This window comes from Synchiropus splendidus, chromosome 2 (assembly GCF_027744825.2).
Source record: "Synchiropus splendidus isolate RoL2022-P1 chromosome 2, RoL_Sspl_1.0, whole genome shotgun sequence".
NCBI classification, from domain to species: Eukaryota; Metazoa; Chordata; class Actinopteri; order Syngnathiformes; family Callionymidae; genus Synchiropus; species Synchiropus splendidus.
This window is the reverse complement of record NC_071335.1, coordinates 13231927-13248627: the sequence shown is the minus strand read 5'-3', so window position 1 is coordinate 13248627 and position 16701 is coordinate 13231927. Positions and strand designations below refer to the sequence as shown.

The 16701-nt window shown below is 41.6% G+C and overlaps 1 protein-coding gene across 4 annotated transcripts in view; it reads left to right on the top strand.

Moving 5' to 3' along the window:
* The window catches only part of LOC128754694 (netrin-1), a 43611-nt gene that overhangs the window by 1513 nt on the left and 25397 nt on the right, over positions 1-16701 (top strand). For 2 of the 4 annotated variants that reach the window (XM_053857497.1, XM_053857494.1), the window contains exons 1-2: positions 404-549; positions 620-1648. In XM_053857497.1, the coding sequence (XP_053713472.1) occupies positions 634-1648 (1015 nt within the window). In that variant the 5' untranslated portion in view covers positions 404-549; positions 620-633. Of the gene's footprint in view, positions 1-403; positions 1649-16701 lie in introns of those variants that run through there. The other 2 variants (XM_053857496.1, XM_053857495.1) reach the window with 2 other exon arrangements.

Genomic DNA, 16701 nt, shown 5'->3' with positions numbered 1-16701 from the left:
GTTACTGCGACTACCATAACTTTAGTTTGCAGGGATGTCCATTGCATAACAGCGTGTCTCTGACAGCAGAGCTCTTATTTATGTTCTGGTGCTTTATGAAAACGCATCTCTGGGTGAAACTCCAAACACTACTCTGCTAATGAATCGTCATTCCAATAAGGTAAATTATTCCATTGATCGAGGGGCAATGCGGCTTCAGTTGATGGATGGAATCCCCGGCTCAGTCGGTCTCTGAGGCAGAGATCCATCTTCCTCCTGGTGCGTCACCAGTGGATGTCGTCGTTCCTGCTGGTGCCCCCCACTCCACCCCACCCCACCCCACACCCTCCCACCTCCCGCTCACTTGATATTCGGACCTAAAACGGCGTGTTGATCGAGATCAGTCCTTGACGGTCCTCAGCAGCCTGAAGGAGAGAGAGCGACAGCGTGTGTTTTGTGCGTCCGCGAGTGAGTGTGTGTGCGCGTGTCAAACCACATCCAGGACACACCGCTTTTCCGTCTCTGGGAAGCGCGAGGTGGTTTGAAATAAACTCACCTAAAAGTACAAAGGTGAGTGTCGTGGTTTCAGAGTTGCTTTTTATTGGTGGTTGGCTTTGGTCACCTTCTCTCCCACCTCCAGAGAGTCTCGGAGCAATGACGCGGACTCTGGATGTTGCGCTGACCCTCGTGCTCCTGTGCTGCCGGGGCGCCTTCGCTGGATACGGGATGGGGATGTTCGCAGCCCAGACCTCTCCTCCGGACCCCTGCTACGACGAGCACGGCAACCCCCGCCGCTGCATCCCGGACTTTGTCAACTCCGCCTTTGGGAAAGAGGTGAAAGTGTCCAGCACTTGCGGAAAGACGCCCAGTCGATACTGCGTGGTGACCTCCACGGACAAGGTGGACGAGAGGACCAGGAACTGCCACACGTGCGATGCTTCAGACCCAAAGAAGTACCATCCTCCGGCGTACCTCACTGACCTCAACAACCCGCACAACCTCACCTGCTGGCAGTCCGACAACTTCATCCAGTATCCGCAGAACGTCACGTTGACTTTGTCCCTCGGTAAAAAGTTCGAGGTGACCTACGTGAGCCTGCAGTTCTGTTCCCCCAGACCAGAATCCATGGTCATATACAAGTCCATGGACTACGGGAAAACGTGGGTTCCGTTCCAGTTCTACTCGACCCAGTGCAGGAAGATGTTTAACAAGCCGAACCGGGCCGTGATCACCAAGCAGAACGAGCAGGAGGCGGTGTGCACGGACTCCCACACCGACATGTACCCGCTGACCGGCGGCCTGATCGCCTTCAGCACCCTGGACGGACGGCCGTCCGCCCACGACTTCGACAACTCCCCGGTGCTGCAGGACTGGGTGACGGCCACCGACATCAAGGTGGTCTTCAGCCGACTGCACACGTTTGGGGACGAGAACGAGGACGACTCGGAGCTGGCCCGCGACTCCTACTTCTACTCGGTGTCGGACCTGCAGGTCGGGGGCAGATGCAAGTGTAACGGACACGCGTCGCGCTGCGTGAAGGACCGGGACGGAGGTTTGGTGTGCGAGTGCAAGCACAACACCGCAGGACCGGAGTGCGACAGGTGCAAACCGTTCCACTACGACCGTCCGTGGCAGAGAGCGACCGCCAGGGAGGCCAACGAGTGCGTGGGTAAGTCGCCTCATCCGTCTTTCCAATGGCGCGTTCACTGACTCGAGCAGCTGAGTGTTCCTTCAAACAGTAGAATAATAATAATTATTATTATTATTAGGAAAATTACATTCACAGTTGTGGCTGTAGTAGTACAGAGAAATATATAAAAGAAAAATAAATTCGTGTTCATATTATATGTACTGCAATAAATAAATATATAACCTAAATCTTAGATTTCAAGTTACTGTTAAATGCAAATGTGATAAATACATTGTGATTTATTTGCTGTAGTTAGTCACTTCAAGTGGTACAACTAGCAGTTACACTTTAGATGGGAAAACATATATTACCATAAATAAACTGCTTATTTGTATGTGCATTAGCAACATTATTAACCTGTAATTATTCGTAATTAAATACTGAACGTCTTGTTAAGCTTGACAAAATTTTACTTTTGAATGGTCACTGAAAGTTCACTCTAAACACCACGTTAATTACCGATTATTAACAGTGAATAAATAACGAATTAGCTTATTAATAGTTAATATATGTTCCTCAGTTTAAAGTGTTACCCAACCAGCTTAATCATAATCACATCTTCACCATGCCACAACTATAATACTACTACTAATAATAATAATATAACAACAATAATAATAATAATAATAATAATAATAATAATAATAGTGGTAGTTGAAGAAAACCAATATTTTTGCTGCAATCATGATTGTCATTCATGATTGTCATAAAATTAACAAAGATTTAATGAAGGAAAAAAAACAGCTGAAAAAAAATCACAATAATGTATCGCAGATATAAATTCATATTCACAGCAAATTAGATTTTATTTTATCCACCATTTATTCATGAACTACCTGCAAACAGAATCCCATATACAGATGCATCTGGAAGATTGTGAAATGTACTGTCTTTTCAAAGTGACAAAAGTCTAAATTGTTCCAGTGACTTTATTAATGACAACACCAACAGTTAAGGTGCAGGTTTTCAGCTAGCTCAATATTGCCTGACATCTTTGACAGAGTTCTTTGGCATGTCACAGCTGTTTGTTGCTTTTGTGCAGTTTTTAAAACCTCACTCGTCTTCCCTGGTAGATATGAACACCTTGTTAAATCAACAGAAGCACTGCAGTGGAAATATCTGCTGTATTCATTGTGACTCTAGATGGGAGGCCTTTGGCTCAAGATGTGCTAAAGAAAGCAAATACAATGTGACCCACAGTGACTTTCTTCAGTTCGCCATATCACAATATCACATTATATGAAGGTCTGCGGTAAACCAAAGTCGTACGACTGCAGACAAGAAATTGGCAACATATATTATACATTACATATATTACAACATATAAACTATGAAATCAATGAAAATGAATTGTAAGAATAGTGTATTTGACACATTGTAAAAATAATAGTATTAATAATAATAATAATAATAATAATAATAATAAAAAGGGAAAAATCTCAAATCGATCTCAAAAAAGTACTCAGTTCAAATGTTATTCCCAATGAACATGGAAAATACATTAAATCAGTAGGTTGCTTCTCCTTTATTTCGAGTTTTTAACTATAAAGTACGAAATTAGAATTTAGTCTGAGATAGATTGAGTTTGGTTTTCCATCCTTCATAACCACAAATTAACAGACTTTCTTCTCTGTTCTCATTTCTTATACAATGTCAATTGTTAAATCACTGTAAATAGTTAGAAGTTTATAGTTGGTCCAAACTACAGCAAAATACAAGAGAGAAGGTCAAGAGACATGGAGGGTGTATACACATAATGCACCTAAATAATAATAATAATAATAATTTCTATAGTTACATTGGTCAGTATTACAGAATACAAACCTTTATTGTGAGATTCAGAACATCATCAAAGCCTTTTAATCTAAGTAGGTCTACAAGACAATATATCATCACATTCATGTTTTTTTTCAACAGCATCAGCCCATCGATAAGACCCGTCAATTTGATCACACAGCCATGTACACACACACACGAATAAAAAAAGAGTCATAAAAACCCATTTGGAAACATGTCTGTCCTCTTGAAGTGCACTTTGCTGATTGCTTCCATCAGAATCTTGAAGGAAGCTCATGACTGTGCAGCTTGATCCATTTGAGTTATTGACTCTACAGAGGAAAGGGCTTTAGTCAAATGAGGTAGAAATGCATGGACCATGGGGCGCGCTGAGAGCATTTATCTGTGAAATTGTGATCTGTGGATATAACCATGTTTTCCATATGAGATATAGAAACCCCCAACTGCATTTATCATGATGAACATGGGACAAGTAGTACAAGATTTTGTGGGTTTTTCAAAACGTGACAGTCTTTGAGAAGAGGTTATAAATTTAGATTTTGAAAATGTAGTTCCTTGGATCTGTTTGATCTCTTTGGTGCAGATGCAAAAACGAGTGTGTATAAAACAAAAAGCATGTTGGTCGATATCCTGAAGTGTGTGTCCATGCTGACAGCGATCAGAAGGTACTGCTCTGGGCGCCTGATTTAAAATTAGAATAATTGAGCTCCAATTTTAAGCCATCCAAGTCAGACACGATACAAGAAGATCTTGAAACCATTAACTTCAGCGTTTGGCAGGAGACGTTTTATAGCTAGAATTTTGGCGCCAGTTGCCCATTGTCATTCGGCTGTGATTGAATTCTGAAAAGATTCTGACGCACCTTTGGAGGAAGGATTTTATTAACTGTGGTCTACATTTTTACATGCAAAGTCCTGATAAATCAGATAGCAGGTGGTAAATACAGTACCTTCCTTGTAATTTTCTTTTGCATGAACACTTGATAATGCGAAAATTGTCATGGAAACAATGTGGAATCAGATACAATGACTATTGATGGGATGGTGAGGCTTCATGAAACAGTGTCCTCATTTCTAGAGTCCCCTTGATGGCACTCTCTGCACTAAAATGTTAGGCTTCAAACAACCATCTCAGTGAACCCCCACACCCTTTTAAAACTGAGGGTGCCACCTTCTGAGCTCTGAGAATAAGGACACTGTTTCATGAAGCCTCATCAGCCCGTCACTGCAGATCACCAACACTTCCTGTAAATCAGCCTCATACCCCCCACAACCTATCTTGCACTTTCTCCATAGTCACACCTATCCTCTTCTTATATCACGTCCGTGAGTGCAGGATTTTTATTTATTTATTAATTTTTTTGCAATACTGATTATCCCAACAGCTTTGAACTTTTGTTGTCATTTGTATTTTGTTCTTTCTGAGGCTTAACTCTGTCTGGAGGGTAGAGGCACTTTAGTTTGAAAATAAATTGTGCACTGCAGATAGCAAGGAAAAATGCCTTCTGTGTGAAGTAGTAGTCATTGAAATAATAGCAGTAGTCTCTTATTATTTGTAGGTAACTTAAGTGCAAAACATTGACATGACCAGTCCTTCACTGGTCACGTTTAGACACAACAACAAGTGAAAACAGGTGAAACATCAGGGTTTCATATACCATAAATATCATGTTTATTTTCACGGCTATTAATGTAATATTCAAAGTGTTTGTTCCAGTCATAATCATGGCGCTCTTCATACTTAAATGATGTTTATTGCTGTGTTCATAGAAATGAAGTCAAGTGTGAGTGTAGTGAAAATCTTTGAGCCTCTGGTTTGAATACACAATCTCGCGTCAGCTGTATATGGCCTTCTGTTGATCTCAACCTTGGCTTTCTGTTTTGATATCCAGACTGATTATGGTGATCATTGTTCTTTTATTTATCGTAATCATAGTGATCAATCTGCAGTGATTTCTATCTCGGTATGGTTGTTTTGAAATGTTATGATTTCGCCGGTGACGATTGGCTGGGCTGATGAGATCATGGAGGATCTTTTCCTCACCTCTTACTCAGTGTGGCTGACACTCTTTCGAGACGTGGATCACGTGCTGGCAGGTACACGCCCAAGAAAGGAATCAGTGCCTTATGCTCACATTCATTTTCAACACTCCGATAAATCTCCTGAAAACAGCTTGTTGAAGGCTGTCAGTGCAGCGATGGCGGCTATCGCAGTATATATTTTGTTTTACAGTGCTCTCTTTGAGATTAAAGCCTTAAGCCCTGAATAAACTGTTCCATTCTGGATCTCAGCAGACAAAGAACAAGTCTCAGTGGTTCTGTTTCAACATCTGATACTTCAGTCGAGAATCTTCCAGAGCGACTGTTTCTTAAATTCTTCCAACAAGCTGACAATCAAATGTTGCATGAAGTGATACTGCTGCATGTAATAACATTGGCCGCCGAGATGTACTGTAAAGCAAAAAGGAGACAGAACTCCAAACCAGAAAACCATTCCTTATTACATCGATGATGATGGGAGGCTGTACACTCGAGACACAAACCTCAACACCATTGCAAACTTCACAAAGTAAACATGAACTTGCCCTCGGCAACATTTACATAAAGCTCAAATGTCAACTTTACGGCATGCAGGCTCTAAAACCCCTATCTTAAGTCTTAGTGCTGAAATCATGTTGGCTCAAACCTTTCAAGATATCGAATCGCCTTTGCTTGTGAAACATAAAACACGATTCATAGCTGCGATCTTTTTAGATAATTCTTTAAAATTTAATTTCATTTTCATTTCATGCCGACCCCTATATGTTCTGTGTGTCCAGTTAGCATTGAATTGTTTCCATCCATACAAGAGATAAAAAGGAAGATGATAAAATAAGTTCACAATTAATAGAAGCATTGGCTAAAATATAATAAAATACAGAAAATCACTTCCCATTCATACCTCAGTCATACTGGTGGTGGTAAGCTGCAATTGTAGTCATATCCTGAAAGAGGTGTGGCTCTGATATGCACTGAACCCTTCAATCCAACCGCTGCAACCTGGATGGAAGTGCCTTGACTAAGTGAGCCGACCAATGGAGGGAAGCTTTAACACCACCGATGTCAAACTTAGTATAGACTTAAGTCCAGAGGTGACAGAGCCTTTTTGGTCACGGCTCCTCAACTCTGGAACAATAACATCCGAAACACAACATGCACCACCACCTTTAAATCCCTGATAAAAAAAAAAAAAATCACTTTTAGAGGCTTGCATCAATGTGATCCCTCCTAACATTTCTATAAGGCACTTTCATCTGTGTAAATGAATCTTTATTATTGTGGTCAAATAAACAACACAACAAAATTCGTACTTTTGACAACACAAAGGCTTGTCACTACTGTGAAGAGTGCATATGTGTGATTGAGTTACACTTACTGAAACATAGTGGGCTGAAGTATAATGTTTAAAAAGTCTTAAAGGATGCCAGATCAGATACCACTGCACTTCCTAATGGCTGCTGTGGCAACACTGAGGCCAGGCCTGGGAGTTTGGTGATTTAGTTGAACGACCCAGAGACCAAATGCTCCTGTCACTCTTGTGCTGATGTCTGTCTCCCACCCGTCACCTGTTTAGATGCTCTTGAGAGCGTGTACATGTGTCGCTCCCCTCAGCCAACTGGCCTTGATATTGCGCAAAAATGTGTTTCTGGTGTTCATTTCAAGAGAGATTGTCTAAACATGTGTGCCTCTTTATCTGCCAGCAAGTGTTTACGCTGCAGTAACTCGAATTCCATCCAAGATTGGAGCTGAGGTTCAGTGCCCTAGGAGTCGTCAGTTAATGAATTAATTGGTGAAGTGATGCCACGGTTATTGCAGGCGGGAGGATCTCCGTGCCCTGTAGCACCCAGGGATCTGCTGTGTGTGTGTGTGTGTGTGTGTAAGGAGAGAGAGTGACTTGGTGCAGGATGAGGCACTTATGTGTGATGGAAATGTTTGGTCTGAGGGGGAACCAGATAATTAGGGGTAATTAAATGCTACGCCAGAGAACATGAGCATGTGTTCACACATTAGATGCCAGTAACTTCACTGCATCACTCAACAACTCCACGAATGTGCCAACTCCAGTATAGCAAGCTCCAACACTGAAAACCTCAGACATGAACGTGACCTCAGGTCTGTTGAGGAAAAATCAGGTGATGTGAATTTAGTAGGGGGGAATAAAAATAAAAATAAAAATAATCCATTCATCTGTCCAACTTCATTCGCCTTCACCTAGAATTGGTGACAGAAAAAATGTTCCCTGTGTCAGAAAGTTTATACACACAAGAGCAATCTGTGCTATTTGCCTAAATTAAATATGCATGTCTGCAAAAGTCCCAATATTAAATTACCTTAAATGTGAATATTTAAACTCTAAATACAAGGCAATCTTGCTTTTTCATTCAGGAAGCGAGGGTGTCAGTTTGTTTTGAAGAGGGGGGGGGGGGGGCAAAAACTATTAGCGATGTGAAATTTGAGAAGTGGTGGAGACAATGTTTATGATGGGTTTTGCTTTAGTCTAGGCTACTATAAAAGCATGTTTGTCACAGGCTTGTTACATTTTTACTTCTGTAAACATTTATCCTTTCTTATGAATCCCTCTTCAGACTTACTTTATGTCCACTTCAGGCCACCGTAGATTAAGCCACTTGCACTACCTGCTTGAGCTGATGGGGCTGAAATAAACTAGGTGTATGCATTCAGGACTTAAAACCTTCTGCTGTTTGTGGTGTTTTTCACTGAGTAAATAATGGCTTGGTGGAACAGGCATATCCTGAACCCAGCTCTGTTGAAACTCACTTTTTCTCGTTCTTCCGTCTCCATGCAGACGAAATAACTCAACTCATCGGCTTCCAATCATTCAACTTTTGATGCGAATGTGGGCTGGACATTTCATTCTGTAATTGATTTCAATTTTGCCAACACATGCCCAGTATTAATAAGTCTCATGGCCTATCTGAACTGCAATTCCATGGCATTGTTTAGTGAGCCACAGTGGCCGCAAGTGTTAACAGAGCATCATTAAAAGCCCAATAAACAGCTCGAGGTCAGTGCAAGTCTGTTTGTTTGTGAGGGAAAGTAGTGGTCAGATCACCTTTGTGTAGCAGCAGCAGGTTTCTGTGTTGCTTACATTTTCAGTTTTTGTGTACACAAGTCCTCAAGAATGCCACACAAAAACTGAATTATCCCTTCATATATTTGATCTGAAACAGGCGAGTGTCCCAAGACTGATACGAGCAATGTCATCATGTCTAACATACGCATCATAATTTACTTAATTACTCCTCATGTCTTTATCCTCATTGAGCATAGGAGTTGGTGCATTCAATGCTGCAATTATTCAAATCTGTTCCCACTTAAAAATCAAAGACCAAACACTCTCTGTTACGCCTCCTTCTCCTGCAGCGTAATGGCAGCATTAACAACAACAATGAAAAACAGACACAGGCTTTTTGTGTCCGCAGCAGATGAGCGTTTGATTAAAAGTAATGGTTCTCGAAAACATTTACGTTGTAACGTTCATGCTGCTCGCTCCCTAGACCACCTACCTGGGTGGCACTTCTGTACATGCCGCGTGCAAGGTTGTCCTGAATAGTCGCAGAATATATTTCTGAACTGATCTCTAACTCATATTTCTTGTACACACATGCCCTGTGAGGATGGTCATATACTGTTCCTTCCCAAATCCTATGCTAAGTCCCTAGTGTCTAATCCAACCTAAGATGCATTCAAAGCATTCATAATCCTGAAATTGTATTTTTTACGTCATCTTAAACACATCCCAAAGTCAGCACCTAAAAATAGACTGTAATATGTGATCGTGTACATACAGGTACATCAATTTAGAGATCAGCGAAAGCTCAAGTTATTTCATTTGACGTCACTATCAAATCCTACTAGAAGTGTGAGCACGTGTTTGACTGAGAGTAATTCTACTGAGGTGCCTGCCTCCAAGGATGGCACTTGCATGTGTTCATTCAAGTGAATGACTTTCAAACATGCAAAAGCCTGTGCCCAAATAGAAATAGAAATAGGAGGTCATCATCATTAGCACCAAGTCAAATGCTACATTTACACTGGAAAAGCTATTTTATTTTATTTATTTATTATTTTCAAAGCGCATGAATCATTATTTGTTGTGTTAATAAATGCTTTGTAATGATTTTAGAGTTTAAGAATATAGACAATTAACGCCACTTACTTCAGCTCTTTTTTGTCACTTCCCATAGTGCACTACAACAGTGCCAAGGCCAGAACTGAATGGATGCTAGTAATGCTGCAACTCAACTTTTATCTTTGTTTATGTTCGACACCGCTCAAGATGTCAGCTCAGAATCACACTGTCAGGACGACTGAATAATGTTTGCGCTGATGTGCACATGTTCTCTTCGGATTGTTGTGTGAAGTGAGAAGAAAAGCATTGAGAGAAGGAAAGTTGGGAAGGTCATCTCTATTTGCCGGGGGTGATCCTGGGTTAATCCATCACTCATTAGCTCTCACAGATAGCCCCCATGGTGGGGTGAGGGGTCCACACTTTCTCTTTTGTTGACCCTCCGCTCTCTTTCCCACAGTATCTTGTCTCCGCTCGCATGTTGTCGAATACACATTGCAAATATGTGTTAAAATCGAGCCACGCGCTGCCTCTTTCACTCTCTAATGGTGTTGGGGATCTGTGCCTCTGGGACAATACAGCCAATTAGACTTGTTGTCCGGCGGAGAGGAGAGAGGCACTGGAAAAGTGCCGACCTCAGCTGATTTAACTCCAGTTCGAAGGCCTGTTATACTGAGAAAGGAGCTAAAACCAGAGCCAGAGTTGACTTGAGAGACCTGGAGGATGGTAAGGCGAGAGAAAATATAAAGAATCTTGACTCAGCAGGCTAACAGCGAGTGCTATTTAAACAGCTTCCACGGGCTGCTGGGTCATGGTGTTTGGAGATGAGGGCGACCTCCATGGTGGGGATGTGGGATGTATGTGTAACAGCAGATGCGTGGACACCCCCCCTCTAATTTTCAAGTTCCCGCTTCGAACAACAAAGGTCCATTTTAATGACGACGACAAAGCAAACACAAAGGAAATTATTGAAAATATTTACGTTATCATGGAACTGTAAGAATTAATTTCAAAAGGTGATCCAGGATGTTTACTTTAAGGAAAAAACGGAGGCTTAACGTCTGGACTCGCTATGATAGTCTTCCAAAACACAGAGAGAAAACTTCAGATATGGGAGTGATTATGTAGCATATTTCTGCAAATGTCTGGATGTTTCTCAAAAAAAGTTGCTGCAGCTTCTTTCCATATTGATGGATGAGTTTTTCCTTGAAAAGGTCAGCGTTGCAGGATAAAAAAAAAAAAAGCAAACTCAGCTTGGCTAGAACAATAGAAGTTTGAAGGGTGCAAACAGGTCAGTTTTTTAAATTCTGAAATTATTCATGACTACAAAAAGATATGCTCTTTTGGTCTTTGGTCTTGGAAACTGCCTGATAGGCTGATGACGTAGGCTGTTTCATCACGCAGGCCAATATCCACTGTAAGAAACAAACACAATATTAAGTTTCCGTTAAGGGAAATTAAAACCCATAGCCCCAATAACAAACAGGGTTGGTCAAAGAAAATAAAGGGAAGTAAAACGTAAAGGTGGAATAACATTAGCTCAGCAACCTTATTGGTGTGTACCACAGTCCCAAGTCCCAATGACTTTAGACTTGTATAAAATAACTTGTGAGCATCTCTAGCTCGTGCCTTATGCTCAGAAGCGAGCTGTAATGGTAATAGCACATATCTGACTTAGCAAACTTAGTGCAATTGCTCACCTCCAAATAGGCTCATTGAAAATTGTGTCGCCCAAATTATGTTTAGTACTATTACGTGTTAGCTGCAATTTATGCACTGATATCATTTCAAAATAATATATGCCAGGGCTCATTTTTTGTGAAAGAAGAACGCTCTAGTACTGCCTTTTCCCCCTTCTACCACATGCTTACCACAAGTTTTACAAAAGGAAATCTGAAGTACATGCATGCATGGACTGGGAGCTGTCAAAATACTTTAGATTAAACTAGACCATTCATGATTCTTTTTTTATTTTTTTTAACAAAAATTGGGTTTCGTTACAGAGGGGTATCTGTTTCCCATCATTTTCTGCCTCCTCATACTCATCCATCCACAGGTCACAACTAGTTAGAGCCATTTGATATGTTTGGATTTTTGCTAGAAAACAGATTTCCCCTTCTTAAAATAATCCAAGGACTACTGTTCAGACTGTAATTTAAGAGTGTATGTGCGCAGTGGTTCCCTTCATACCGAGCGAACTTGGCTGTAGAGTCTGTAGTTCTGGAGTTGGCACAATGAAAATATCTTTGCTCAATCAGTGTCACAAACTATCAGCATCCACCAAAGCAGCTGCAAGCAGACTGTAGAAGTCTGAGTGTTACAGCTCCTGCTTAATGCCATGGCTATGAAGTACTACCAACTGGCTTCTGAATGAATGACCATTAGTAGCCAACCGTTCTCATAGAATGAATACCACATGGCTGAAAGGACCGTTATTTCAAATCAATTAAGAAGTTATTAATAATAGAAATATATCTATATATCCCTAAAACCAAAAGACGTGAATTCTCATAATGTATTTGAAAGAAATTCTGTGTTAGATGTGGTAATCTATTTCAGAGTTTAAAATGTCTTCATTTTTTTTAGTTCACCAAAAAGTATATTGCATATAAAATTTTCTTCATTGCCTCCTCTCTGCTTTTTAACTTTTGTTAAAGGCAGCCAGCTTCAGACTAGAAGCGTGGGACACCCTGGAAAGGTTATTAGTCCAATGAAGGCCCCCTCTTAATAATACCTTCCATTTAGCCATCAATTGCCTCTGTACGTTTTTGGAATGTGGAAGGAAGGAAACCATAAATAATCCACAACTTGAAACTAGAAAAAATAGCAGGCCGCTTTTTGGTTTTGTCAACGCACAGCATCCTTCCTTTCCCACTGAGGCTTGTACTCAGTATCCGGACCTTAGTTAATTTACAACCTGTAAGTTATTATTTACAAGGTTTGGCCCCAGATATGTGTAATGAACGATGAGCAGGATGGGTCATATTCATGCTTTTTCCTCGGTTGGTGGATAAATGAAACAAAATCAATCATTTATTTCCAAATAAGACAAATATTCATCTTTATAATAGCGGTTTACACACATATACACAATAGACAATAAGCTTTGGTAGTAAATATAACCAGTAGTCAGTATGTAGTTCACCAACATTAGGCGATAACATCTGATTTTACCTTGAACAAAGGCTGAAATGTTAGGCAGACATCTTTAAAAGTCCAAAGACAATGTGACTGAAAGCAACACAATCCTTCGGCACTTTCTTTTTGATCGTCACTCTGCATTTGAAATTCATGTCTGGCTTCTCCCACTCGACTGTTAACACATACATTGTCTGAAAAGGGCAAAACAATAAAGTTGTACCCAAGAGTTCAAAAGACATGATCAATTCACACAGTTGTTGGAGAGTGTTAATACGGATAATCAATCACGTCTGGTTGCATCCACTTACATGTGGCGTCCGTCATGAGCCAAAGAAAATGAGCTCACATGTTCATTGGTTGTGTTGCCTGAAGTATTTTGGCCCCAGTTGGATTCTGGCTGTCCCTTTCCCTCTTCGTGAGCTCATCTCCCTGAATGCATATTCCAGGAAAGAATACTTCAGGGGCATCATTTCACACTCTAACAGTGAAGCACTACTTGAGGGACGATCGGTCAAAACATTTACTCTCCATGGAATTTGTTGAAAGAAAAAGTAGTTTGGAAACTTCAGAGAGTCGAAGGCGTGTGGAGTCAAAAAGAAGGACAATAAAAATGTCACCCAGCTAGCTGCTCTGTGGATTTTAGATTTATGGCTCTTGGCTGGTTCCTCATAGAACCATTTTTTGGATGTGTTCAGCGTCATTTTTTACACATATTGTGTGGATGAAGTCTGCTGCTGCGGCCTGGGACTCCAACTCTTAGACTCTTGATCTGTGGTTAGTGAGCTGGTGGTTAATTTATCCATCGGTCCAACGATTGTGACCATTCCTGCTCATAGTTGTCTAAACAGATCTGGGGCCAAACCTAGCTAACCGTAACTAATAGGCTGGAAATTAACTAGAAAATGTTAAAGCTGTGCTGTAGCAAAAGACACGTGGAACCCAGAAGTGGCTCACAATAGTTCTTATTTTTTCTGTTGTTCATGAAATCTCAGAAGCTGGAAAACTTTGTTGGTTGTACTTCACAGTTGCAATTCGTTTTTAGTAAATTACTTGGAATCAATCCCATTTTTTCAGATCAAATTTAAGTTGGCCCTGCACACATGAGCTTAAACATCATGGTGGAAGTGCTCCACAGTGAATTGTGCTGCATAAAGTGCAGAGAAAAAATGTATGTACTTATATTCTTAAGTTTTTTTAAACTCAAATTTTCCCTCCATCATCATCATTTCATCATTTAGACTTGTCCATCATTCATCCATTGTTCGTGTTTTGGTTATGATGGCACAGAATTAGGGCAGTGAAAAATCCGTAAGAAAGTTTATACACAATGCATCTGCTTTTAGTGTCAAAATTACCATTTTTTTCTGTCATTAATAAGTCAAAATTAATGAGCTAAAGTCCCAACCCTAGTTTTTGTTGTTAGTTGTTGTTCTGTTTTGTCGATTTTGATGGTGGTTTGTGTGATGAGTAGCCACAAAATAAAACAAAAATAATTGGAGTTGTTCATTTTCTGATGCCCAAGTCATATATCTAGCTTGATAAAATGCTCCATGCTAAATGCTAAATGCTACATGCTACGTGACTTGCAATGTGTTAACACATGGACAGTGTGTGAACATATGGACAGGAAAAAAGTTTCGCCTCTATTTTACAGTGGTCTTCCATATTTTCAACTATAAAAAGGATACAAAAATACCAGAACTGGACTTAACTATTAGCAAGCGGAAAGGCTAAATTGCAGGGCGCATAGCCATCACATCCCGACGGGCATCTGCTTATTTTCAAGGCTGCAGACACAGTACCAGAAACCATTCCCTGTAGTGCCCTTCATCATAACATATCAGAAGATATAAAAACATTGAGTAGACAACTGCAGTTAGCGCTGATGAAGCTATCCCCTTTCCTTCCTCTTCTCTCAGGGACGTGAAGGAGGAATCGCCGTATCTGTTACCTGCCTGAGGCGCCAAATTAACTCCTCTAATCCTCTAATCATCTTATTTTCAATCGCTGTTTATTTTGTCAGCTCACAGCCGCCAATCAGAGCTTTTTGATACAATACGCGAGCTTAAGTTTACACTGTCGCGGCGGCCCGATTGCCGTCATAGCTCAGGCAGCGAGATTAGAAGGAATCCTGGCTGTAAAGGGAGCGTGGGTAAGTCCAGTGTAAACTCAGTGTCATTGTTCAGGAGTGATAGCAGCGGCCCATCCCTGTCGTGCCTCGGGCCAGAAGCACATAACAGGACCTGTCAAGAGTTAGGAGAATCTACAACCAGACTATGGATCTACTAGTCTCATGGAAACCAAACTTGCAAAGCAAATAGTCTGAGGTTGATGTTGGCATGGCGGTGGAGCTCTGTTTTCAGGGACGATTTAGAGATCTGTCTCGCATGTTTCAGTTGCCGAGCGTGGTCTAATTGGTGTTTGAGGATAGATAAAGCGAAATGCAGAGGTGACAGGGCAGGCTAATGGCTGGATCACGTACAATGAGGTGAGCGGACTATAGTGAGGCGGCCAGGATCCTGCTGAGAAGGACTGCTGATCTTGCAAAGCGTCTCACAATTGACTTATAGCTATTAGAGGATGAGGAGGGAGAGTGTAAAAAAGATGTGATTATAAGATCAGACGCTGGGAGCAAAGAGACACGCCGTGCATTTGTTGAGACTCCTTTCTTCCCTGTGAGGAAGAACTCATTGCTTAATTAGTCTTTCTCAATACTCCTGTAAGCCATTCCCACCAGGCGCATTCTTCCCGACTGTAAATCCGGGGTGTTCCGAATCGACATCATCCCCAGGAAGAATCTTTTGCTACAGTTCCTCGATATCCGTTCACACAGCAGATCGATGGTGTTGCCAAAAGGTTTATCAAAGGCTCGAGTGTAAAAAGAGACGTACAAGACCCAAGCTGTGTTGAAATAGATCTGGCAAACACTCCACTGTCCTATTAAGTTGTATAAATCCCTACTGGATGGAGTAACGCTTGAGCCCTCGCAGCAACGCGTCGCTCTTGAAGCTGTCAGTCCCTCACGCTATTAAGACAGCTGCTCTCTGTGCGCATTGTTCACCGTGGAGATTTGGGCACCTGACAGGCTTGAGGAATCTTTATTCAGTCGACCGGGCCTTTCAGCACAGCAGCCATGAATGGGAGCTGCCAATGTCATTTTACAGCCATGGCATTTTTATGGCACGGCTAACGCACGGCTAACGCACGCAAAGCGCGCGCTCACCAGCCTCCTCACGGCGTCTTTTATCACTTCCTGTCAGCTGGTGGTTTTTTTTCAATTTGGGGAATGAATTTATTTCAACATTAGTTAGTTAGTTCAAGACATATTTACAGGTCTCCGGGGCATCGGGCATGTAAACAAAGACAGACGCTGTAAAAAGCATTTCCCCCTTGTAAACACCCGCACGGACTCACACACTGGTTGTGTGACCACTCCATCAAAAGATTACTCAGCAAATGGATGCACCACTGATCACAGGGCACCTTCTTACAAACTGGCCCATTATGCAGACCCAGAGTGGGGTGGAAGCGTTGCAGGGACCGAAGTGGGCTCTCTTGGGTGTGTGTGTGTTTGCGCGCACGCTGGGCTGCAAAGTGCTCCCATGCGGCGCTGCCTAACGAGAGGGCAGGTCAGCCATTAAATGGGCACTAATGCGGGAAATTGGAGGCCATTAGGGTCTTTCTTTGTTGCTACGCCTCTCTGTAGCTGGTCATACCCTTCAAAAAAAGGAAAGGCCTTATTAGCTCCCACATGATGGCAGACTGGATTTATGTTCCTTCACGGAGCGACCCGGCCTTCTGCAGAATGATGCCACTCATAAAAAGGTCGAATGGTAAAAATGCCTTCATCAACTTGGTCCGCAGTAACGCTGCACAAAATTCAAATTATGGCATTTTGTGAAAGTGTTCTGTCCACTTTCATTTAAGTTTAATTAAAAGAAAGTACTCATATTTTATATAGCCAG